The sequence below is a fragment of the Chionomys nivalis genome, chromosome X (assembly GCF_950005125.1).
Source record: "Chionomys nivalis chromosome X, mChiNiv1.1, whole genome shotgun sequence".
Lineage (NCBI taxonomy): Eukaryota > Metazoa > Chordata > Mammalia > Rodentia > Cricetidae > Chionomys > Chionomys nivalis.
The window spans coordinates 85,561,053-85,587,473 of NC_080112.1; the positions used below are offsets into that span (position 1 = coordinate 85,561,053).

Sequence of the window (26,421 nt, forward strand, 5' to 3'; positions counted from 1 at the left end):
GGTGACTGACTGTAAATGAGCCATGATATAAATATTGAGTCATCCACTAGCCTTGGTCATGCTGAACAATATCTCCGCCCTAATTCTGATCTAGCTGATTTGTTTAGATGTCATATAACTACTTTAAAATCTAAGAGTCAGTAGCTCCCCTTTGTAAAATATACTTCACTTCCCACAAGACACATATCCACAAACTTGGGTCAATGGCATAGTATCCTTTGCTCACATTGACTCTTGGAGTGGTTGCACACTGAATGTGGAAGAAGAGGATTTAAGAACCTAGAAATATAAAAAATAGGCACTACTGATATAGGAGGAAACCATTTTTCTGTACACCACTTACTGTGCAAATCTCAGATATTTTGTCTCATATTGTATATTTGCAATTCTGAGAGAGTAGTTCCTGAGCTCAGTGAGACTTGACTTTTCTTTTTGTTTACAGTTTCACAGATGGGGTTTGTCTATTATTTTTATTTTGCCCACACAGACATTTTTAAAATTCTTTGATGTTACAAGAAGCCACTTGTTTGTTCTCTCCCAGAATGAAAATAACCACAGAGATACTATATTATTTAAAACACTGCTTGGCCCATTAGCTCTAGCTTCTTATTGGACTAACTCTTATATTAATTAAACCTATTTTTATTATTCTGTATATTGCCATGTGGCTGTGGCTTACCAACAAAGATTCAGCATGTCTGACTCTGTAGGCTCCCTGGTGTCTCTCTGAATCTGCCCTTCTTCCTCTAAGCATTCAGCCTAGCTTTCCCTGCCTACCTAATTCCTATCCTGTCTACAGGCCAAGGCAGTTTCTATATTCATTAATGGCAATCACAGTACACAGAGGAGACTCCCACATCACCTCCCCTTATCTGCGTAATCAAAAAGGAAGGTTTTAACTTTAGCATAGAAAAATTACATATAACAAAATAGGTATCAAACAAGAATTACAGTTATAATATTTATATCTACTTTATCTTTTATCATAACTAAGGAAAACTATAATTATAATTATAAATTCTTCAACTCCATCAAAGACTCCCGAAGGATATAATATTACCTAAGTAAATAGGAAGTACATTGTGAGCAACTTCTAAAACTCTAAAAATGACAGAGACATCTTGCTACCTGGACAGTCACCCAAAGCTCTTCTGTACCATTGGGGCATCCATCTTCAGCCTATAGACCCATAGTATCCAGCAAACTTTTCATGAAGCCAGAAAATTTCAAAGACAGTTCTGCCTATATTCTGTGTACTAAAGAATGTCTTGCAGACTCTTTCATGAAGCAGGAATCCTGAAGGATCATCTAACCTTTAGTTAAGTTCAGCAGTCATTTCTCTGTGGGCCCTGCATGTCCAGTTAAGCAGTCTAGGCACGAACAGTTTCTTGCCCAAATAAGTAGCTCCATAATGAGCTTCTTCGATGCCCATCTTCCTCTTAAAGAAAGTGGTGCTGCCAGGAGCAGATGTGTCTCATTGTCATAAAAAGTCCAAAGTTATTTTAAAAAAAATAAATGCCATATTTTAAAGATCTCTGAAAGATTTGAAGAATACATATCCATCTGAAATACATCTTTGTACATCTAGAAAATCTAACTAACATGATGACAAGCTTGACTATTATAGATGATTATTTATTAACCTATATTTCTTAATTATACATTGCATTTTTAAATAAACTACACAATTACAATATCTTAATCAATAACAGAAATATACATATAACAAGATTGACTTTAAATGTATATCAATAAAACAAGATTTATACCAATGCAAATCTCTATAGTATATCACCCTTTAAATGTAAACAAACAAAAATGTAAATAAACAATATTTGGGAATATAGGTGTAGTTCTGTCCATACTGCTTCCTGCTGTTTGGGAGCATTCTTAATCAGGTCTTTCATGGTATATCCTGTGTGCTAGGTTCATCTCATTTAGCAGTTGGGAGAATTATTTTCTTTTGAGGGGTGCTCGCAGCAACCTTTCAAGGAGTCTTGTTCCATGAAACCACATTAGCCTGGAAGTAATCCACAGGTTCTCATAATCTGTGGAAACAAAGGAAGAATCTATTTTTCAAAGCAACATAGCCTTAGACTCAAATTTGGAAGTCATAATACCTTTATAATATATATATATATATATATATATATATATATATATATATATATATATATATATATATATATGTTGGTTTAGCTTAGCAGCCCATACAATAAAATGTCTTTCTGTACTTAGCTCCTTCATAGTCAAAAAATTCAAAGAAAACACAATAATATTCATAATCCAGACTCTCTGTATATAGTCCATCTTTACATGGCTTATTTTTCCTTACTCCTTTTAATTTATGACTGTCTGTACTCTGTCTCTTTAAAGACTTTTTTCTAAAAAGCAATTTACTTCTTTTTCAATTCTCTATACTCTTTTTCTTCTCTCTTCCAAGCCTATTACATTTATCTAACACAGTGACACATGTAAAGTTATTTTATGTCTGAATCCATCCTTATTGCATTATCTGTAATTCTTTACTGTCTTGAAGAGCTTTTAATATGGTAATCAACTTGGTTGTAGCTGCTCTGGGTGTTGGCTCCACCTCTCTCCACTTTTAAAATGGTAGATATACTGCTAAGTCTGGTAGGAGCCACATTCAGCCATTTAACTCTCTCTGAGAATGAGCGTGCAGCATATAAACCCTTTTTAACTTATTAATAGCTAAATCTGCCATGCAGCACACTGTGAGGCCTAGAAATATTTCTGTGTATGGAGGCAGGAATCTGCCATGCTCTCCTGCTTATACACACCTAGGAGACCTGATCTCGCTGCCTACCTCAGCAGGGAGCACTGAGCGATAGGCATGGTCTCAGCTGATTTCCTTCCAACCCTGAGTGAGCACACAATCACCTGAGCCCACAAATGCTATTCAAGTGCTCCATAGCCAGATTTTGCACTGGCGCATGGCCCAGGAAGTCCTGTTTTAAAACCATGCGGCTTTTCTTCCCTGATGTGGCCAAACCAGGAAATCCTTTTCCAAAGGAGCCACGCCTCTGCCCACCTCTATCAAACAGAGCCCACCAAAGAAAATGCCACTACCAAACCATGCGTAACTCTGTTCTTCTGTCCTTTTTAAGCTTTCTCAGGTTTAAATGGACTTCCGTCATGTTGGTGCGCCAATCTGTTGGCTGCAGATTTGTACAAGGAGGGCCTGCTTGCTTGTCCTGGCCACCCAGAACTGAATTCACCACATAGAAACTATATTAATTAAAACACTGCTTGGTTCATTAGCTCTAGCTTCTTATTTCTATTAATCTGTATAATGTCACGTGGCAGTGGCTTACCAGCAAAAATTCAGCATGGCTGACTCTGACAGCTCCATGGTGTCTCTCTGACTCTGCTCTTCTTCCTCCTAGCATTCAGCCTATGTTTGCCTGCCTACCTAAGTTTTACCTATCAACAGGTCAAGGCAGTATCTTTATTTATTAATGGCAATCACAGCACAAAGAAGGGAGTACCACATCACTTTGTTTCATTTCCCATTCTAAAATCCAATTTTATGTGTTTTACCGGATTGATGTAGTGATTTTGTTTACTGATACCATATCTTGGAATAGCTTCACATTTATTTGTTTCTACCTTGTGATGACATAAGACAGTACTAGTTTTTTTTTTTTTATTTCTTGCCTTTCAGAATCTCACTTCTTACATCTCAAAATACCATAATGAATATTCAATGTTGGTTGCATCCAACTTTTATTATCTCCATATTGAGAATCTTTTCAAGAGTAATAGAAACAGACTTCTGCCTAGAGGAGAACTTAATACCACTAGTTACCTAAAACAGTGTAATTCATGTCTACATTCTAAACGTTGATCTTATACCTATTGCTCTTATATCTGTAGTTCTTGGTCTTTATTGAAGAAGTTTCCTGTTGCGGTATATGAAGATCATCTACAATACAAGTCCTAAACCAAAGGCACAGGGAACATACTGGAGATTGCAATGGTCAGAGGACCAGAACATCTGCTGCCACATCATGTCTCCTATTCCTCTGTATATTAAAATGGAATATTGCCATGAACTCTTATCATTATGTCACCTAAAAAAACCTGTACAATGACAAATACAGATGACATGTTAAAACCTATAGGTAATGTCTCACAAGACTCTGCCCCCTAGATCAGTAGTAGTCAACCTTCCTAATGCTGTGATCCTTTTATATAATTCCTCATGTTATGGTGATCCCAATCATAAAATTATTTTGTTGCTACTTTATAACTGTAATTTTTCTACTGTTAAAATCTGTTATGTAAGTTTATGTTATGAAACTTTGTGATCCACTGGTTGAGAACTGTTCTAAGAACAACAGGCAATTAATGGCTGTTAAGAGAGGATGAATCAGTCTTACTCAGGAATTAGCACCGTGATAGTTTATCAAATCTCAAATGACTATCCATAAATAAAAATATAAATGAGCAACACTAAATGAATTCACCAGGTTTGTTTTATATGCATATAATACAATAGTTAAAGAAGAGGTGAGGAATTTAGTGTTGCCATAGGTGATTTGGAAGTGGGAGAATATAGGGTGAAAATGAGACACATACAGTACTCATGTATGACATTCAAGAAACAATAATAACAAAAAACTTTGAAAATGGAAGAATGGATTTATAGGAATATGGGAAATATCTGAAAAAGCGAATGATTTGCAAGGCATGTGCTCACATTTGTAAAGCAGGATTCACATAATATTTACTTTAAAGAGTTAGATGAAAACTAAAAATAATAAATAAAGTTTAGCTGTGGTGGCTTATACCTTTAATCTCAGCATTTAGTTGGCAGAGGCAGGTAGATCTCTGTGAGTTCAAGGCCAATCAAACCTACAAAGTGAGTTCCAGAACATCCAGGACTATATAGAGAAATACTGTCTCAAAATATAACTAAAATAAAAATATTAAATGAATGCTAAATAAAGTTATAATTGATCAGACACAATTATGTTTGCTCCTTATCATGAAATAAAAGAGAAAAAAATTTCAAATAGCAGTTTATCATGGATGAAATATTTGATTCTATATCCTGTGCCACTTAATCCAGGCATATTCATAAATGCCTGTAATCTTAGCACTTTAGAGTTGGAAAGAAGAGGATTAGAAGTTTAGTGTAATCTGTAGTTACAGAGTTAGTTCAAAGTCATTTGGGAAGATGATAAAGAAACAAAGACAGAAAAACACAAAGAAACATTGAGAAACAGAAATTAAGAGAGACAGAAATATATTTCACCTAGTGTGGTTTGAAAAGAAATGCCCCCAACGGGACCGGCTCTAGTGTGGTCTTATTGGAGGAAGTGTGTCACTGTGGAAGTGGACTTTGAGGACTCATATATATTGAAGCTACCACCCCGTGACACAGACTACTTTCTGTTGCTTGAAAAATGTAGAACTTTCAGCCATTTCTCCAGCACCATGTATGCATTTATGTTGCCATGTGCCACCATGGTGACAATGGATAGAACCTCTGAACTGTACACAAACCACCCCAATTCAATGTTTTTTTCTTTATCAGAGTTGCCATGGTCATGGTGTCTTTTCACAGCAATAGATACCCTAACTGAGACACCTCTTACATCAATTTTGGCCAGTGTATGATGTCTGCTTCAATTTTTTCCTAATGGAAAAGTTATTACAATATTTTTAAATATCAGTTTAGTATTGTGTGTAAGGAGACAGTTTACATCAACTTTTATGTAATTTTCAAGAATATTGGATTTGGTTATTGAACATCACTTATTCTTGTCATTTTATGTCTAGTTGACAAAACCTAGAGTCATTTAGGAAGAAGAAGCTTCAAATGAGCAATTGTACCAATAAAATTGTTCTGCTGGCAAAACTGTAGGAAATTATCTTAAATACAGATTAACGTGAGAGCATCAAGACCACCGTGGGTGTAACAAACAGTGGACTGGTGGTGATCCTGGGTGATATAAGACAGGGGGTTGAGAAAGTCATGAAGTAGCAAGCCAGGAATCTGCATCAGTTTCTGCCTCCAGATTCCTGCTTTGAGTTCCTGTGTTGACTTCTTTCAGTGATGGCTTTTATTTAAAATAGATTCTAAGGCAAATTAAAATAAAGCTTCCCCTCTCCATGCTTGTTTTGGTAATAGTGTCTTATTGCAACAATACCAAGACTAAGGCAAACAGTAGATTCCTTTTGATTTTTGTTTTCAATGATGTATGTATTCCACTACTAGTGATTATTTTTAACATCAAGAAATTGCATTTTACTACAGTAGATTAATGTGTCTATTTTAGTTAAAATGACAAGAATAATGGAGGTAGGGCAAACTGTGAGCAGGATGTATTGTATGAGAATAAATAAAATATTGACAACAAATACATGCAAGATATCTTTATGATAATAAGCATAACTAGAGAATCCTTTTTTCATATTATGATATTGCAAAACTTATGCATTCATAAAGATTTTCAAAATAAATCACAATGTGAGCTCTTAATAGATGATTTAAATTCTAAATTACACTTTTAACTTATAGATATTGAAATAATTTTCTAGGATCAAGTCAAATAACCCTGCATATATATATATATATATATATATATACATATATATAGAGAGAATTATTTTTATTTATATCACATAACATGATCAAAAAATGTAAATTTTTGTTATAAAAAGGATTCTTTATGAACATGACAGATAATATGGATTGTAGTGCGTACTGTAACTATTGAGACTTAAAGACATAAGGGTTCCTTGTGATTTTGATGTGTAGAGAATTAACTTAGAAAATAATTTTCGTAGAATCAATATCTTTTGTTGACAGTAGTAAAGATGTTTCTTAAAGACTGGCAGGAGAGAAAAGAAGATCAATATTGCCCTATAAGCTTCAATTTGGAAGCTTGTCAACATTGTCTGCATTGTTTTAATCAGTCTTATCTGTCTTTGTTATATGTCAAACAATTCACTACTGTAAATATAAGGAAGTGGTAATGAATAGTACCAATTTAAAAAAGTCATTATGGATTTAAGCTCTATATCCTTAAAAGAGTGTGAGCCCGCATAATTTTTAACCAGAAGCAATTTTAAATGGGAGATATAATATTGGCCATTAAAACTAGCAGGTAAATTAGAACCAATATAAAACCTAATCTATTTTGAGTTCCAGTTCCCTGCTTATAAATTTTGTTAGCAACTTGTGAAATAAAAGAGTGGCAATGACCTATATTTTATCAAGTACACTTCAAAGTAACAATGGATTTGTGCATACATAAAATTTGAAATTACACACTATCCATCTAGACAGATTTGCTTACACTTTGCCTTTGGATGGAGTAGTTCCATTTATAAAATTTTATATATCAAAAAGCTTTGAATTTGACCAGGCTGTCCATTAATCATCTCTGAAAAAGAGGCATTTAAATTTTAGCTCTATTTTACAGCGTTAAAAAGCTTATGTATCAGGTAGCTTTCCAAAACATTATTCTCTGCACAATGGCGTTGAGCAGACAAAACTTCTTTATCCACCCAGATTCACAGAGTCTGAGAGCTTTGCTACATACCTGGGACAGTGCACTCCCAACCACCCCAAAGACTGCTGACTCTGAAAGCCCATTTCCTTGGTCGGTTCAAATTGCCAATGAAGACCCACCAGCAGCTGTCCTTCGTACAGATGGCATTAGAGCAACAAGTCTGTGACATGGTGGGAGCAGGTGCTGTCATAATATCCAGGCAACTAAAGGCCCATTGAAATAATGCCAAATTGAGATAAAAATCATGGGACAAGTCCATTGCAGCAAACTGTACCCACATCACCCAGTTACGGAGACATTAAGACATGAAAACATGATTCACATCCCTTTAACTCAATCTGCATAGCCCTGAGGTCATCCTGCAAAGTGAGTATCAAAAAATATGAAGTTAGGGAGACAAAGTTTGACATGATGTCATTATGCAGGTCAAACTTGGAACGTCATGTTGAGCTTCTGTTCTGATAGAAAAGCATCCGGTCCTTTGTGTACACATTAGTTTTATTGTAACAAAGCAACTTGTACACTTCAATATTTAAAATGAGCATCTTTTCCTTCCAGTGAAAACCAAAAAACTAAAAATAAAATAAATTAAAAATAAAGTTACAACAGAGAATGTGAACTCCAAATAAACCCCTGCAGGTTCTGCTGATTCTCCCATTGAGTGGTAGGGGTCAAGTCATCATTAGGAGAGAATTTTATTTTAGAAGTGTCATCTTAAACTACAAGGATGTCTGTTAAACATTACAATTAAAGATGCCAAAGGAGAAGCCATGTTGTCACAATGCCCACTTACCCCCCTAGACACCTCAATCCCACCCTTGCTGACCTTCAAACCTCCCCTTTTTTCATTTTATTAAACAACAGAAAGTAAACAGATACATGTTGGTAAATGCTGTCTGTATTCACATAGATACAGTGTAATCTCTGAGCCCAATATACAGAGAAAGGAAAAAAGCTAGAATTCTATGCACTACTACACAGGGGCCTAGCACCCCCCAGCCTCCAGCAGAGCCAAAGGGGCTGGAGGGCTTTTCTTTTTTCCCTACAGCGCACGGTGTTGGTGGTTTTGAATCCACAGTTCAAGACAAGAAAAGATAAAAATGAATGTAGAACTGAGTAGTGGAGATTCTTTTCCCATTGTATTTTGCTCAAGACATTTCCCCCAAAATAAGTTGAGAACCATGGTGTTGAGAAGCGAGACCTCAGAAACAGGGCAACTGAGCACAAGAGGGATTGGGGACGGGAGGGAAATGATTGCAACTTGCTCCCAGGGACTGGAGAAATTTAAAAAATAAAAAGAAAATAAAAAAGAGAGTCGGAATCCATCAGTCTTCTGTGCGAGTCATCCTCGCCTTCATACTCCTCTCCTTCTTCCCCTTCATCATCATCTTCATCTTCTTCATCTTCATCTCCTTCCTCATCAATATCTTCCAAGCCTTCTTCCCCTTCATCATCATCGTCATCATCTTCTGCCTCTCTCTCTTCATCGTCCATATCAGGAACCAAATAGTACTGCAAGGGGTTTGGCCAAATGTTGTCTTTGATGACCTCTCCTAACTCATCTGCACCTGCATCAGAGTGGTCAGTAAACCAAGTAAAGAACCTCTCTGGCTCTTTGTGTTGTCTCGTCCTTCTGGCCTTATTCTGTGTTTGACTGGAGCGTTTTGCCAAATCCTTTCCAGATTTCCATTTGATTTCAGTGGACTTTGAGGATGGGTCACCACTCTCATTCAGAAGAAATTCTTTGGAGAGAACATTATTTTCGAAGTAGGGATTTTCATTAAAATAAAAATCCATTCTGTAACCTGATTTAATGTCTTCAAATTCTGTTACTTTAACTCTGGTTAAATAATGCAGAGCCTCTTCATCTTCCTCCCCAAGCAGTGCAGATACTTGTGGATGGTTGACAAATGTGGTTACCCCAAAATTTAGGATTTTAGTGATCAATTCTGATCTCTTCTGAAAAAACGGTTGGTGGAGTTTGTTATATTTTTGTTCTACTTTTAGTATTTCCTCACTTGCTTGTTCATTAAGTCTGTCTATTTCATTTTGTACTTCGTTAATGTGTTCAGTTGCGTCTAGCTGTTCTTTTTCTTAGGTCTTGTCAGCCTCATTGTGTTTGGAGTTGCGCTCCTTTTTACTGGCTTTGGCCCTTGGCGCCTACATGGTGCCCTCCGCGGTCAGGGCAGGGAGCGGGGAGGGGGAGCGAAGGGACGGCCAAGGGGGCAGCCAGCGGCTTCCCCTCATGCCACAAGACACACACTTGCTCGTCTTACCCCTGGCTGCCTGGCACTGCCCGTGGGGCCTGACGCTGAGGCAGGCCCAGGCAGGTTGTGTGTTGTGGTGGGCCCCTGGCCTGGGCTCTTGCTGAAGGTGGGGAGGCTGCAGCGCCTTGGCTGGACTCCAACTCGCTCCCTGTGCTCCAGCTGGCTTCTGGATTGCTCGAGCCTCCTCCTCCTCCTACTGTTTGATTTTTTTTAAAGGATTTGGAGGCATTTTGGACATGAAATGTCTATTAGTCTTTTGGGAAGAGGAACATACAGTTTGGACTTTAAGTATCTCCCAGAAAGACTCATGTGCTTGGTTAATTTGGAAGAGAATTGGTAGCAATATTTTGGAAGGACCTGGAAAATTTATGTAGTAAGAATTTTGTGGAAAAATTAAGTCAAAGAAGGATATCATTGATGCTGCTATCTATCTATCTATCTATCTATCTATCTATCTATCTATCTATCTGTCATCTATCATCTATCTCTCCTTCTACCATACATCCTCATTGCCATGATATTTTGACATCATTATGTCTGCCCGCATAGTGCTGAAATTACAAGTGTGTTCCATTACAGGAGAAACTTTTAGTTAATTTTCCTTTGTCCCCCAGCATAAAACTTTAGTCTTCCTGCTTGCAAGGAAAACATTTTATCTACTCTGCTGTCTCTTGAGCCTTGCAATGTGGTCTAAATGATGAGATCCATAGTGAAAAGAATCAATGGGAATAATTCTATTTTTATTTATGAACCTTTTATATTAAATATTAAATCCTGAGGGCACTATTTTATCTCATGCTGGATCATATTAAATGTTACACTGTGAATTCATGAGTTTGAATTTATTAAGATAATTTGGAAGTGCCAAAGACTTAATTCAATTCTAATTTATTATCCCTAGTTTCAGTAATACTTGCCAATTATAATAAAGTGTGTTATAAAAGATATATATATATATATATATATATATATATATATATATATATAGAGAGAGAGAGAGAGACTCAAAGCCTTGAAATAATCTGGGCAATAAAAGTAACATCTATCACCTCATATATCTGAAGAGAATTTATTGATATATTATATTAATAAGTTTCTTATGCAGCATCTAAACAAAGACGATTATTCATCTTTATTCTATGATTAATGGGGATGGAATTGGCTTAGATCTAAAAAAGAGTTTCATGAACTTAATAATAATGTTATGCATTAAATTCTTCAAGCTTAATCATAGTGAGTAATTGACCTTCCATTTATTCTTACTCACCAACACCCTATCAATTACTAATAAATTTTCAACCTTGGTAAGTTTTATTTTACTTTTTATTTCTTTTCCTTTTTTTGAAACCACAAGTAGAGAAAGTGATGATTTGTCCTTCTGCACCTATCTTACTTTAATTCAAATAATTACATTTGTGATATTACAGTGTTTCTTGTGTTTATAAGACTTTACAATATACATTTACTCATTCTAAGCTTTTGATTTGGACACTTGATTGATTTATACTATGATTCATTTATAATAGACAAGCACTTCCTGTTTGTACTGGTATTTGTTTAATTACTTTAGTTTTTTAAGTTCTTTTGTTCTTTTCTTCCTTTTGTTTTCTTGCTATGTAATATGAATAAGTTTTGAGGTGGTATGTTTATTCCTTTTTAAATTTTTACGTATGATGTATATGTTATTCCTTGTTGCTTTACATGAAGCTCTCATAAAACCTATTGTCATAAAGGTATTTTAAAGTTGAAAATTTTAATATAATTGTACGTAAAACTCTTACTTGGTTTGCATTGTCCTCCCTCATTTTTTATTACTAACAAACTTAGAAACTTAGTTGCTCACTGCCAGAAAACAGAGATTATCTTAAAAAAAATGTGACTTCCAAGAAGCTATGTTTAACTCTGTTCTTTTGTGTCTAGAATTTCTTCCCAAACTCTCAGGTTTTATCTGGATGTATTTGGCCCACTGAGTGCCATTTGTAGACTGCTTGTTTGTTTCCTGGCCACCCAGACACAGATAAACACACAGAAACTATATTAATTCCATCACTCTTTAGCCAATAGCCTATGCATATTTCTAGCTAACACTTACATCTCAAATTAACCCATTTTTATTAATCCGTGAATCACTACAAGGTTGTGGTCTACTGGTAAGGTTCTTGTTGGCAACAGGCAGCTTTATCCTTTGGCAGCTACATGGTGTCTCTCTGATTCTGTCTATTCTCTCTATATATATCTCTGTTTGGATTTTCTTGCCTGGCTTTTCTCTGTCAAGTCTTTGGACAAAACAGCTTCTCTTTTAACTAATGGTAATAAAACATATTCACAGCATACAGAGAGGGAATCCCAAATCATTTCATCCTTAAATACTATCAAATCAGTTTTTAGAAACATTTTAGTAAATATATTTCAGGGAACATAAACATTCAAGAAATTACAGTAACCATAAAAATGCTATTCATGTCTGAGGAAAGGCAAATTTTCTGGTATTCTATTGTATGTCTGTATTATGCATTTCCTTCTTTATTTTTAAGGACACATATGGGGAGTGACCTTTCTTAAGGACATCTCTGTTTCACAAAAGACAGAGAGAAATTTCTCTGGATTTCAAATCCCCTTTGCATGAATACAGAAACCATGGCATATTCTGCCTAATCAATTGGTTCTGTTTGTACGCAGTTAGATCTCTGGGAGAAATATATACTTAAGAAATATGGAGACAGGCATAAATAAATAAAACTGCAGGGTATTTTTCTTATCAACCTTCTGGTAGGAATAAAAATGACTCATGTGATATGCTCAGTACAAAACTCAAACAAACTTGGCTACTGAGGATATCAAAATCACTCATGCAAGATCTGCAATCTAAAGCCTTCATTTCTGAGCATCTTTCAATATGTGAGATTGTAAACTACAGCTATTCTTGTTTATAGGGAACCTTAGCTGCTTCCACCACTGATGAATCCAATTGCCAATAAAACTGATTCAGATCATGCACATTTTCCTCACTGCCATATATTGTTCCCTCTGGCAGTCTTTTAAAACCATTCCTCAATTTGAGTTCCAGTTCCCTTGAGACACCCATAATTATATGACTATTGCTACAAAACTCATCTTTGTCAGAGTGTTCAGTTCGTAACCTTGCAGAGTCAATTCACTGTCTCACTATGCTTTTTCTCTTTTGGAGTTACCTGAGCTATTTCTCTAAGATACAGCCAGATAAAAGCTGCTTCTGCACTTTCTCCATCCTGGAAATTCCAACTCAGCAGTCTTGGTAGACTTTGAGTATTGATATAGCATCCCAAGCCATTACAACAGTGCCAAACAAGACTATAAAATATGTATGTACAAATCTCTCCAAAGACCCACAAAGGAAATTATCCTACTGCAATGCAAGCCCACTGCCAAGACTGGCACGGACAACCTGACCATGGAGTGCTGCCTATTCTGGCTCCCGTGGTTGACTGTCTACAAATTGTTGATCCTTCTTCCCATCCTAGCTTCTGACAGCACCAGTACACTCAGATTTGTAGCTGACTCCTGTAACTCCTCATGCATGCACATTTATAGTTCTTCCCCTCAACCTCCTGTACAAATAAAGGCACCATAAACTCATTGGAACTTTCAGAAAACACTTGCAATTTTATGCAGACAAGCCTACTATCTGCACCAATACTGATATCCCTGTATTTACCTTCAAAAATCTCTCTTTGCCATGATGTGTATGGATGCAACTGGCCACTAAAGCTATGAACATGTCTGTAGTTGGACACCATGATTTGAATAACTTTAGTGTTGATTCTGGTGTCTAACGCTACTTGTCTGGAATGGTATCTATCTTATCTGTCAGCATAGTTGAGAAATCAAACTATGCATTCAGTCTCTTAAGATCTTTAAAAGTAAAGATGCCAGTGACTACCTATGTGTTAAAGTCACAGGCTCTAGCTATGAGATGACAATACTCATTGGCATTTAGAGTGACAGAAACTGAGACTCTGAGTTAGTAACCCCAGTGTCGCAATACACCTCCTTTCTAGACTTCTGTGAATATATGTCACTTTTTTTTCCACAGCATTCTATACTCTATGGAAAAGGTGAAAGCATCTTCTAATATACAGATCACAAATGCAAAAGAATAAAGAAAAATTTGTTCCATTTGACATCATTAAACGAACACTACAGATTAGTAACTGTCTCAAAATTGAATACTTCTGTACTGGAATATTTGGCATAACCTAAATCTGTGTTCCAAGATCATAAACACTCAAATTTATCCCTAAAATAGACTTTTATTCTCTTTAAGGTCTAAGCTATCTTTCTTTGTTTATTTTTGTTTTCATATAGTGTTAAGTCTCATAATAGGGAAAAGTTACTATCAATAAATGGTGCTGGGGATACAATAAACAATAGCAACAACTAATTCAAAATGTATTGAACTGTTAAATTTTAATACCTTAAACTCCTGAACTCCTGATAACACACATCAAAAAAATATAAAATCACTGTGAATTTCATTATGAAATTTTGTATGTGTCACCAAATACAGAGGGAAAAAAGTAACAATGAACAAGTGAAACCATATCCAACTTGAAAGCTTTGTACTGGAAGTAAAATAATAAAATTATTACCAATGTAATGACAAGAAATTGCTGCCTGGTTTCTATTTAATGATGAGTTTATATCTAAGATAAAACATTTTCAATTTTTTTTTAATTTGTGGAATCTCCACATTGTGTTGCATAATTGGCTTTGTTAATGTAGGTTCTCTAAAATTCTCTGCGTTATTGCTGACTTTTATCTTTCATCTTCTAGATAATATTTATTTACTCTGATAGGTCGGAGATGATATCATAGCGTGATTTTAAGTCTCATGTCTTTAATGATTGATGATTTTGTCTTGTTTTCACCCATTTTTGAACATGTCTGTTTCCATTGCTCATTTTAAAATAAGGTATTTTCTTACTACTGATTTGTTTAACTTATTTACACTAGTTATATGTTAATCATTTATTAAATACACACTGCATAAATATGTTTCTCTGTTCTACAGGTGAAATTTTTACTCTGTGTTTACTCAGTTTTTATTTTTAACTGTATATGCTTGCATGCATGTTGGTGTACCACATTTGTGCCCATAGCATGTAGAAGCCTGAAGAAAAGATCAGATCACTTGGGATTAATTTTACTGGTGCTGTGGGTCACCATGTGCATGCTAGGAATTGAACTCAGGTTCTCCAGAAGAGCATCAAGTGCTCCTAAGCACTGAAACTTCTCTCGATCCCACATCATTTTTGATTTGTTTCATTGTAGAAAGATTTCAGTTCGCTCCACATTTGGTTTTGCCGCCTCTGTTACTGAATTCATAATAAGAAAATGTTGCCCAGGTAATGACCCAAAGGTTTTCTATTTATCCGTTTTTTTTTTTTTTTTTTTTTTTGTTGTTGCCTTAGATTCCTGGTATATATAACTCTTAAATGGGTGTTTTTTTTCTTTTTTATTAATTAATTTATTTAATTATTAAAGATTTCTGCCTCTTCCCCGCCACCACCTCCCATTCCCTCCCCCTCCCCCAATCAAGTCTTCCTTCCTCCTCAGCCCAAAGAGCAAGCAGGTTTCTCTGCCCTGTGGGAGGTCCAAGTACCACCCACCTCCATCCAGGTCCATTAAGGTGAGCATCCAAGCTACCCGGGCTCCCACAAAGCCATTACGTGCAATAGGATCAAGAACCCATTGCCATTGTTCTTCAGTTCTCACTAGTCCTCATTGTCCATTATGTTCAGCGAGACCGGTTTTGTCCCATGCTTTTTCAGACCCGGCCAGCTGGCCTTGGTGAGTTCCCGATAGAACATCCCCATTGCCTCAGTGTGTGGGTGCACCCCCTCGCAGTCCTGAGTTCCTTGCTCGTGCTCACTCTCCTTCTGCTCCTCCTTTGGATCATGAGACTTCAGTCCAGTGCTCCAATGTTGGTCTCTGTCTCTGGTGTTTTTAATGTACATGATTTTCTGTATAAAACTTGTTTTTTTTTTTTCTGTATAAAACTTGTAAATAAGAAAGCACTACATTAAAAAATTTACCAAACCCAAAGTTAGAATCTTTTATTTGGTTTCTGGATAGTATGACATTAGTTACTTTTGTCTCCATATTACTATATAGTTGCTAAATATTTTTTGAAGTACTTACTGCCTTACTGTGTGCTCTTGGTACCTTTGGCAGTTTTGTTTAAAATCATGTGGTCATAAAGCCTAGATTTATTTCTGAGTTCTCAAATTTATACAATACAAAACCTCAAAACTGTTTTAAATGAGCAGATGGAAGAGTAAGCAATTAAAAAAAATTAATTTCTCAAATCATGCTTTGGACCACAAATCCGGTTTTTCTGGTAACACTAAAATGGTAAACATTAGCTTTGGCTTTCCTTGAAATTTCAGTTATCATATGAAGAGAAGGAACTAACTAAACTTTTTAGAGTTCCTTTAAGGCAAAGCTACTGTTTTCCAACTTAGCAGAATGGATTCTGAACTCTACAGACAGTTAGGGTTGAGATGTGACATTGCAAACTGTCACAATCTTCACACACTATTTCCTTCTCATTTTAAAAGTTAATCCAGCTGCCGGATGGTGGTGTTGCATGCCTTTATTCCCAGTACATTGGAGTCAGAGGCAAGTGGATCTCTGTGAGTTCGAGACAAGCCTGATCTATAAGAGCTAGTTCCAAGACAGGCTCCAAAGCAACACAGAGAAACCCTGTCTCGAAAAAACAAAAACAAAAACAAAAACAAAAGAGAGAGAGAAAGAAAGAAAGAGAAAGAAAAGAAGTTAATCCATCCCTCCCGCCCCCCCCCCATATAATTAATTCTAAAGATTTCATTGCTCTAGGCATTAAGCATGTGACTCTTGGTATGCTCACACGGTATAGATATAATGAACTCACATATTGTTGTGACATATGTCATTCCAAAATTAATTACAAAAGGATTTAAGAGGTCATATGCAGGATGTAAATGAAGATTTCTTCTTCCCTTTCATTTTAAATAAACCTTAGCTCTGTTTTCCAAGGCTGTGATCTCTTTGTGTCCCAGCGAATCAGTGAATACTTTGTGACAGTAATAAGTAGGCAGGAGCACATGAAGGCATGTGAAACACACATATATAGTACCTTTGTCATGTACAGGATGAAAATACAATATATCTGACCTCTCTCTGTGCTATGTATTTGATTTATCAGGCAAATCCATGTTGCCTTAATGAAAGTCATATCTCATAACCTTCAGAGAAATATTTCAGAAGATTAGTTAGTAAATATTTAAAAAATAATGTTCCTTAGAACAGATCTCAAAACTGACATCAATAATTCAGTAAAGACCAGCACACTGAAAGAAAACCAGCTTTGTAGCTGCAGAGTGTAAGCTGAAAATTTTTGTTAAAACCTGGAAGATGCAACAGTTTAAGCTAGGGCACAAGGGCATAAACAATATATGACAGGAAAATTGATGGAATGTCTAATAGATCAGGTGATGATAGTCATAGCAAAGACAGTTTGGGTTTGGGACTAAGGATATTTCTCAGTGGTAGAGTATTTTATTACCATGTACAAGTCCTGAATTTGATCCCACATCTATAAAACACAGGTGTTATATTCACAACCCAACTGAAGAAGTATGTTTTTCTATGTGGTACAATATTGGGCAGGACCAGCTTCAAGAATAAGAAAAAAAATATGTCAAAAAGCATTATTTTTTCTTCCCATCAAAACTGATGGATAAGTCAGCTTGAACACTCTTTAACATTGGATATTTTGAATAATGAGGGGAGCAGTAGAGCACAAACTCTGTTCCCTAGTTGTTTGGTTACTGAACCCCAAGTGAGTAAAGCATGCTACAGGAAGTGGTTAAGTGCTTAGGCTTTGGATTGGTTGGTTGGCATTAGAAGGCATGCTCCAAGATGATTGTTTATTATCTTGAAATTTTCTTATACACCCAGGGGAATTTCCTGCTGGACAGGACAAGTTTGATGTAAAAACATAGATTATTAGTCCTCTATATTAAATATGAAATGGGTCTTGAAATCTACAAGTATCCTTTCAGTAGTGAGTTTAGCTACATTCAATGCTGTTTTATTCATTTTCTTATATATTTGGATGTCTGTATTCATGTCAATCATTCCATTTTTGTATTTTTGTCTTACTTTGTTGTTTTTTATGTATCTATTTATATGATTTTTTTGCATTCTCTTTATTTTTGCATACTTTTAATTCTGGAACAAAATAAACAAACAAACAAAAAAAATCCACAATACACAATACCCAACCCTGCTATTCTGTGGGAGGGGATTTTCCTGCCTTAAGGCACAAGACAGGGTAAGAGATCCTCTATCATGAGCAGAGAGCCAGGTAGGTCAGGGCCAGTCAAGGCTGTTGGGGGAACACAGGGAAACTATACAGAGGACATGGTCTTCCCAGGGCATCTCTAATCTACTTCTTCCATGCGGGAGGCATCTGCATCACCCTCAAGTGGGGGGATCTCATCAGGAACAGCAGCACTGGGCTCCTCTGCTGTCACCTCATCTTCATCAATGCCCAGGCCTAGTTTGATCATGTGGTAGATGCAGTTGGAGTGGGTCTGGGGATCCTCAAGTGAGAAGCCAGAGGAGAGCAGAGCAGTTTCAAACAGCAGCACCACCAGGTCCTTAAAGGCTTTGTCATTCTTGTCAGCCTCAGCCTTCTGCCTCAGGGTCTCCACAATGGGGTGGTCAAGGTTGATCTCTAGGTGCTTTTTGGCCATCATGTAACCCATTGTAAAGTTGTCTCGAAGTACCTGGGTCTTCATGATCCTTTCCATATTGGCTGTCCAGCCATAGGTGCTTGTCACAATGCAGCAGGGTGAAGACACAAGCCTATTGGAGATTGTCACCTTCTCAACCTTCTTATCCAAAATCTCCTTCATGAGCTTGCAGAGATTCTCAAACTTTGCCTTGCTCTCCTCCATATTCTTCTTCTCTTCCTCATCCTCTGGCAGCTCCAGGCTCTCCTTAGTCACAGAGACCAGGCTCTTTCCATCAAACTCCTTGAGCTGATGGACGCAATACTCATCAATAGGTTCAGTCATGTACACCACTTCAAAGCCCCGCTTCTGCACACGTTCCACAAAGGCAGAGTTGGCCACCTGCTCTTTGCTCTCACCAGTGATATAGTAGATGGATTTCTGTGTCTCCTTCATGCGAGACACATATTCTGACAGGGAGGTCATCTCATCTCCAGACTGAGAGGTGTGATAGTGGAGCAGCTCAGAGAGGCCGTTAGTCGAATCTTCATGGATCCCAAGCTTTAAATTCTTGGAGAAGGCCTCATAGAATTTCTTGTAGTTCTCTTTGTCTTCAGCCAACTCAGAGAAGAGCTCCAGGCACTTCTCCACGATCTTCTTGTGGATGACTTTCAGGATCTTGCTCTGCTGCAGCATTTCTTGGGAGATGTTCAAGGACAGGTCCTCAGAGTCAACCACGCCGCGGATAAAGTTGAGGTACTCAGGTATCAGCTCGTCACAGCTGTCCATGATGAACACATGGCGGACATAGAGTTTGATGTTGTTCTTCTTCTTGTTTTCAAAAAGGTCAAAGGGAGCTCACCGAGGAATGAAGAGCAATGCTCTGAATTCCAACTGACCTTCCACAGAGAAGTGCTTGACTGCCAAGTGGTCCTCCCAATCATTGGTGAGACTCTTATAGAATTCACCATACTCCTCTTGAGTGATGTCATCAGGGTTTCTGGTTCAAATGGGCTTAGTCTTATTCAGCTCTTCCTGATCAATGTATTTCTCCTTAATCTTCTTTGTTTTCTTTTTCTTATCTTTGCCACTGTCATCCTCCTCATCCGATCCCACATCTTCAATCTTAGGCTTCTCATCATCCTTATCTTCCTCCTCTTCTCACCCTTCTCTTCCTCTGCCTCATCATCACTGATCTCCTTCTCTCGTTCCTTCTCCAGATACAGGGTGATGGGATAGCCTATGAACTGTGAGTGCTTCTTCACCACTTCCTTGACCCTCCTCTCCTCCAGGTATTCTGTCTGGTTTTCTTTGAGGTGAAGGATCACTTTGGTGCCCCGACCAATGGGCTCACCATGGTCGGCATGCACTGTGAAGGACCCACCAGCAGAGGACTCCCAGGCATACTGCTCGTCGTCATTGTGCTTTGTGATCACAACCACTTTCTCCGCCACCAGATAGGCTGAGTAGAACCCAACTCCAAACTGCCCAATCACGTAGATATCTGCACCAGCCTGCAGAGCCTCCATGAAAGCCTTTGTGCCAGACTTAGCAATGGTCCCCAAGTTATTGATGAGGTCAGCCTTGGTCATGCCAATGCCTGTGTCCACCAAAGTCAGCGTGCCCTCCTGAGGGTTGGGGATGATGTCAATTTTCAGCTCTTTACCACTGTCCAACTTGGAAGGGTCTGTCAGGCTCTCATAGCGAATCTTGTCCAAGGCATCAGAAGCATTGGAAATCAGCTCTCGAAGGAAAATTTCCTTGTTCAAATAGAAAGTATTGATGATTAAGGACACGAGCTGAGCAATTTCTGCCTGGAAGGCAAAGGTCTCCACCTCTTCCTCTCCATGGTGCACTTCCTCAGGCATCTTGACAGAAAAGCCAAGTAGTAGCACAGAGCAGGGTGGGCACGGAGCGCGTCCGACCCGCACGCCAAGCCTAGGCTGCGAGGGGGTGACTCAAGAGAGCTCTGATTTTATTTTTGAGACCAGATCTGAGAATGTAACATAGGCTGCCATGCAATTTACGATCTCCATTTCTCAGTACCTGGTGTCTGGATCTCTTATATGCACCATCACATCTGTTTTCTTTTTATCATTTAACCAATGTATTATTAAAAGCATTCTTACATATTTTATTTTTATGAATTTCTGTGTTAACAATGCTGTGACTGACAAATATACTGGGTAGTTTAGAATTTTTAATTTATTTCCATTAATGTTACATGTTATAGCCATAAATGTATTATTTCTCAATAAAAATTATGGTAAACTTTATATATATATATATATATAAAATTGTTCTAAGTTTATATATATAATCTTTCTAAGGTTTTATATATATATATTACTGTTTGTAAGTATAATACTTTTCAAACAACATGTATAAATGGTTGACAATATTAGTAAATTTTTTCATGTGTTTATTAGCTTTTTATGTATTCCTATTTAATCTTGAAAAGGTGACTACAATCAGCAAATATAATTTTACTTATGTATTCTTCTTTTTGTTATTTTTGCTTCATGCATTAGACTAGTAGTTTTCAACATGTTGACTGTGACTCTTTTGAGTGGAATTCAAATTTTACTTTCATACTGGTAACATATTAGATATTCTAAATATCAGATATTTACATTATAATTCATTTGAGTAGCCTAACTACAGTTATGGAGTATCAAAGAACTAATTTAATAGTTGGGGTTCACCACAGCATAAAGGGACTGCATTAAAGTGCTATATTACAAAGGTTAAAAACCATTGCATTAGACAGTTGTATGTTGTCTCTACTTGTATATAAATATTTGTGCAACTGCAATTGTACATGTATGCATAGGTTTACATTCATGTGGATGCACATACATGTAGAGACCTAATAACAACCTTTGTGTCATTCTTCAGGTACAACCTACCTTGATTTCTGAAGCAGAGTCTCTGATTGACCTGGAACATACCATTTAGGCTAGACACATTGGCCAGCAAGTCTCAAGGACTTGCCTTTCTGCCACCTCCTCAACAATAGAAATATCAGTCCATGCTACCATGTCAAGTTATGTATTTTAATTTTTAGGATTTATTTATTTTATATATTAGTGTTTGGTCAGCTTGTATATATGTACACATGCCTGGTGCCAGTGAAAGCCAGAAGAAATCATTGGATTCTCTGGAACTTGAGTTACAGATGGTTTTAAGCCACCATGGTGGGTGCTGGTAATCAAACCTTTGTCCTCTGCAAAAGCATCAAAGGCTCTAAACCACTGAGCCATCTTTCTAGACCCTTTTATTATATTTTAATATAGGTTTATGGTCACTGAACTCAGGTTCTCATGTTTGGAACTTAAATACTTTCTATTAACTTAGCCAAAATTAGAAAATTTTAAAGTTCAGAATATCAATTTTTATAAATATACATAAAGTTTATAACATGGTTTTTCTGGATACATACAGATAGCAAAATCATCTATTAATTGTGTAAGTTAACATGAACTACTGATAATAAGTAGATTAGTACAAGCATTTGGGGAAAATTATAGTGACATATCTTTGAATTGAAATAGAGCAACTGTTGTGGGAGCTCTTTAAGTCAATAGCTGTTTAGATAGCAGCCAATTTGGTCATGGTCTCAGGTACTATAAGTACTATACAGATTACAAATATGCACAGCTCTCTTTTCTGCTGGATTCAATTCCTGGTTTCTAGCCCAAGAAAGAGGACTGTGAATCCTTATACTTACGATGAGTTTATAGACAAATAAATTAACCTTTTTTTATACTCCATATTGGACTATTATAGAACTCATTAATATGTCTACAATTTGATCATCTGTTAAGGGTTGGTAATAAGTCATATGGGGTATGTGGTGGAAATGAAGTAGGCTCAGCTCAGAGATCTCTTTTGGAAAAAGCAAGGAGTGAATGGACAGGATGAGATAATAAGCAATTAGTTTATCTACTTGTGAGCTTTTAGTTATAGACAGTTTAACTTGGTATTGATTCCTGTATATTGATACAAATTCAAATTATATTTGTTATATTGAATATACTCCTATTTATGCTTAAAATGTTTATGCATCTATTAAAAGTCATTTTGACATTGTATATATGCATGCTTCCACTTCTGCTTAAGATATTTTGAATATTGATGCAATTTAAGAACATATTTATCATATTTACCATATATTTCTACTTCTGATCAAGATATATATACATAAATATATACATATATGCATATATATATCCATATTTCTTGCATTTTGAGGTTATTGGCTACATTTGATGCACATTTGCTTAAAGATTGTTTAATTTTTTAATGTGATGCTTTAGTCTTTCTTTAATCTACATATGTATTAACAATTATAGGTCAATAGTCACCCATGTTTGTCATACTGATAGACTAGTCAGGAGCTTTAATCTTCAAACATTTCAAAGAACTGTAGAATATGTCATTGAAACAATTCAAGAGGGATTCTTTTCATATGAGACAAGTTTGCTCTCAGCAGCATGAATATATTCCTGAAATAATGTTGGGTATTGTGGACACTCCCCTTGGAGCTTGTTTTCTTCTTGGCAAAACTGGGCTTTGAGCTTAGAACTGCTTCTGCCTCAACTACTGGAAAAATGCATGCACCATACAATCAAAACAATGCTTACCAAACCTTACCAAGACAGTGTAAGACTTTTTTTCTTCAAATTTTGCTGTCTCTGAAAAACAGTCTGTGAAGTACTCTCGGCCTTAGTCAAAGTTGTTTGCCCAAAATTTGAAAATGAGATGTTGGGTGATTGCCTAGTTAGCTGGTTGTCTCTGTCATTTTTTGCACATTTTAGAAGCTGCTTGATTGCACTTGATTTTTGCTTAGGTAATATTATTTCCCTTCTCAGTTCTTTGATGGGCTTGGAGATTAGACAGCCATAGTTAATTTCCTCTCATGATTTAGCCAAGACATTTCAAATATATGACTTAGACTTCTTAAGATAGGGTAACTATTGAAATATTAAGCATATATTTCTTACTTGATATTGTTCATCCTGATTGTAATTCTAATTTTTATGTATGTTTCTGCCTCTTTTTTCTGGACAATACTTGATATTTGTTCTTATTGTATACAGTTTTGCATTAGGCTTAGAACCCTCTTATTTAGACAAAAGGGGAGGTGTTGTGCAAAATACTTCAGCCAATATCCCTTTAGATACTTGCCCATTTTTGGTGTGGTCTCAGGTACTATAAGGGCAGGTGAAAAGTATTCATGGCCCTGTTATCTTCTGGATTTTGATCCCAGTTTCCAGCACAAACAGAGGACTGTAGATTGCTACCCTTATTGTGAGTTTATCTCCAAATACATAAACTTTTCTTATACTCCATTCTGGGCTATTGTGGAACTCTTTGCTTTGCCTACAAGTAACCATTTGACATTCTATTCCCTCTTATCAGTATACACTAAATTAATGAACATATCTAAAATACTTTTGCCTTCTTGAACTATTTTCCTTTATTATTATAAAATATCCCCATGGTAATTATTTTCCATTAAGTTAAATAATAGTAACAGTTGTATCAAATTTCTTGTCCTTAAGGTGTAAGGTAATGGTTTCTGTTTCTTTTATTTTTTTAAATCTTTTTGTTAAATGTGTTTCTTATAAGTAAAATGGACATATCTTGCTTTTATTCGTTCCACTATGATAATTTATTACTTCTGATTATTTTAATTTGATTTGTATTTCAGATAATAATTTTATGCTTGCATTTAAAATACAATATAATTCTTTGGCTTCTCTTATATACATTTGTTTTCATGTTCCTTTATTATCTTTAATGACTCCTATTTGATAAATGGAGAATTTCATGTATGTCTTCCTACTTAAGTCTTTCTACCTCTAATATGCTCCTTCTGTATTCTTTTTCACTTGTGTCCTATTATCCCCCTTTTTAAAGTATTTCCCTTTAGTTTACTGAGTTATAATTGGAACTTCAATTAAATAAGTAGAAATAAAGAGTTGAAACAAACATCTACATGTGAAAGAAAGCTTACAGTGTTCAACCTACTGGTATTCATCTTGCTTGTTATATTTTTCCCATTTTGTTCATTTACCTGTGATATAAATGTATTTTTTTTATTATAGAAGAAAATTTTTCCATTGGGAAAATTTCATACATTATTATTGTCCATTCATTATGAGAGACACCTAGGTTGTTTCCTTTTTCTACCTATTGTGAGTAATGCAACAATATAAATGGATGTGTAAGTAGTATCCCTGTAGTCATATATGGAGTCCTTTGGTTATATATTCAAGAAAGATATAGTTAGATCATTTCCTAGTTCTGTTTCTAGCTTTCTGAGGATACTTCTGACAAATCTCCATCTTAAATGCATCAAATTTTACCCCAACAAAAATGAAAAGGAATCCTCTTGTCCCATATTCTCACTAGTATTTCTTCCTATTTGATATGTTAATGATAAGCACTGAGACTGAAATGAGATAAAATCTTGGAATAATTTTAATCTACTTTTCACTAATGGTCAATGATTCTGTACACTTTTTACAGATTTTTCCTAGTCACTTACATATCTTTTGAGAAATCTGTTTAATTCTGTAGCCAATTTTTAGTCATATTGTTTGTTTTTTGGGGGTTTAGGTTTTTAGTGTGGTTATTTTTACTTTTGTATATTTGGGGGAGGAGAGAAGGGAAGGCCGCTATCTTTCTGAGGACATAAAGCTAGTCTGGGTTTCTAATTTTAAAACATTCTGCTAGGAAATTCCTTCTCGTTCCTTTGAGAATAAGGGGTGAGTGTCTCGCACTTAACCCTAAATAAACCTGTCTTGCAGTTTGGTCTATATATGTCAACCCCAAATTAGGAGTAGGAACTCTCCCCAATTGGTGTCTTTGAGCTCCTAACTAGCTGGACTATGTGCATGTCCACTAAACTTTTCCTTTGCTTTATGTTCTCGACTGGATTCCAGTGGCGGTATCTCTGGGGGTTTCAACTTGGCCACAAAATATTTTGCAGTAGCTCTAACCAAACAAGTGGAAGACTTGTATGACAAGAACTTTAACTCTTTGATGAAGAAAGAAATTGAAGAAGACACCAAAAAGTGGAAAGATCTCCCATGTTTTTGGCTAGGTAGAATTAACATAGTAAAAATGGCAATCTTAACAAAAGCAATCTACAGATTCAATGCAATTCCCAGCAAAATTCTTCTCAAACCTCGAAAGAACGGTACTCAGTTTCATATGACAAAGAAAAAACCCAAGGTACCCAAAACAATTTTGTATAATAAAAGAACATCTGGAGGCATCACAATCCCTGACTTTAAACTCTACTACAAAGCTACACTCCTGAAAACAGCCTGGTATCGGCATAAAAACTGACAGGAGAATCAATGGAACTGAATCAAAGACCCGCATATTAATCCACATACCTACGAACACCTGATTTTTGACAAAGAAGCAAAATACTTAAAATGGAAAAAAGAAAACATATTTAACAAATGGTATGGCATAAATGGATATCAGCATGCAGATGAATGAATATAGATCCATGTCTATCACCATGCACAAAACTCAAGTCTAAGTGGGTCAAAGACCTCAACATAAAGCCTGCCACACTGCACCTTATAGAAGAGAAAGTGGGAAATATACTGGAATGCACTGGCACAGGAGAACAATTCCTAAATATAACCCCAGTAGCACACACACTGAGAGAAGCCCAAATGATTTAATACCCAATCCTAAATTTTTGGTGCTGTTTGAGAATAAGAAAGTATGTAATTGAGGACAGGCATTGAAATTTCAAAGTGTCACATCACTTCCTTTGCCCTCTCTGCTTGTGTTTCAAGATAGAAGCTCTTATTTACC

General features: G+C 36.2%; 1 protein-coding gene and 1 pseudogene across 1 annotated transcript; both read right to left on the minus strand.

Moving 5' to 3' along the window:
- LOC130868510 (protein SET-like) overlaps positions 1–9,713 on the minus strand; it is a 64,690-nt pseudogene extending 54,977 nt beyond the window's left edge.
- An 8,425-nt stretch (positions 9,714–18,138) lies between these two features.
- Positions 18,139–20,515, minus strand: LOC130867966 (heat shock protein HSP 90-beta-like). The gene is given in 2 exon segments (XM_057760191.1): positions 18,139–19,736; positions 19,739–20,515. Coding segments are annotated over 2 exon segments (2,160 nt in total). The 5' UTR covers positions 20,442–20,515; the 3' UTR covers positions 18,139–18,279.
- Between the last annotated feature and the right edge of the window lie 5,906 nt (positions 20,516–26,421).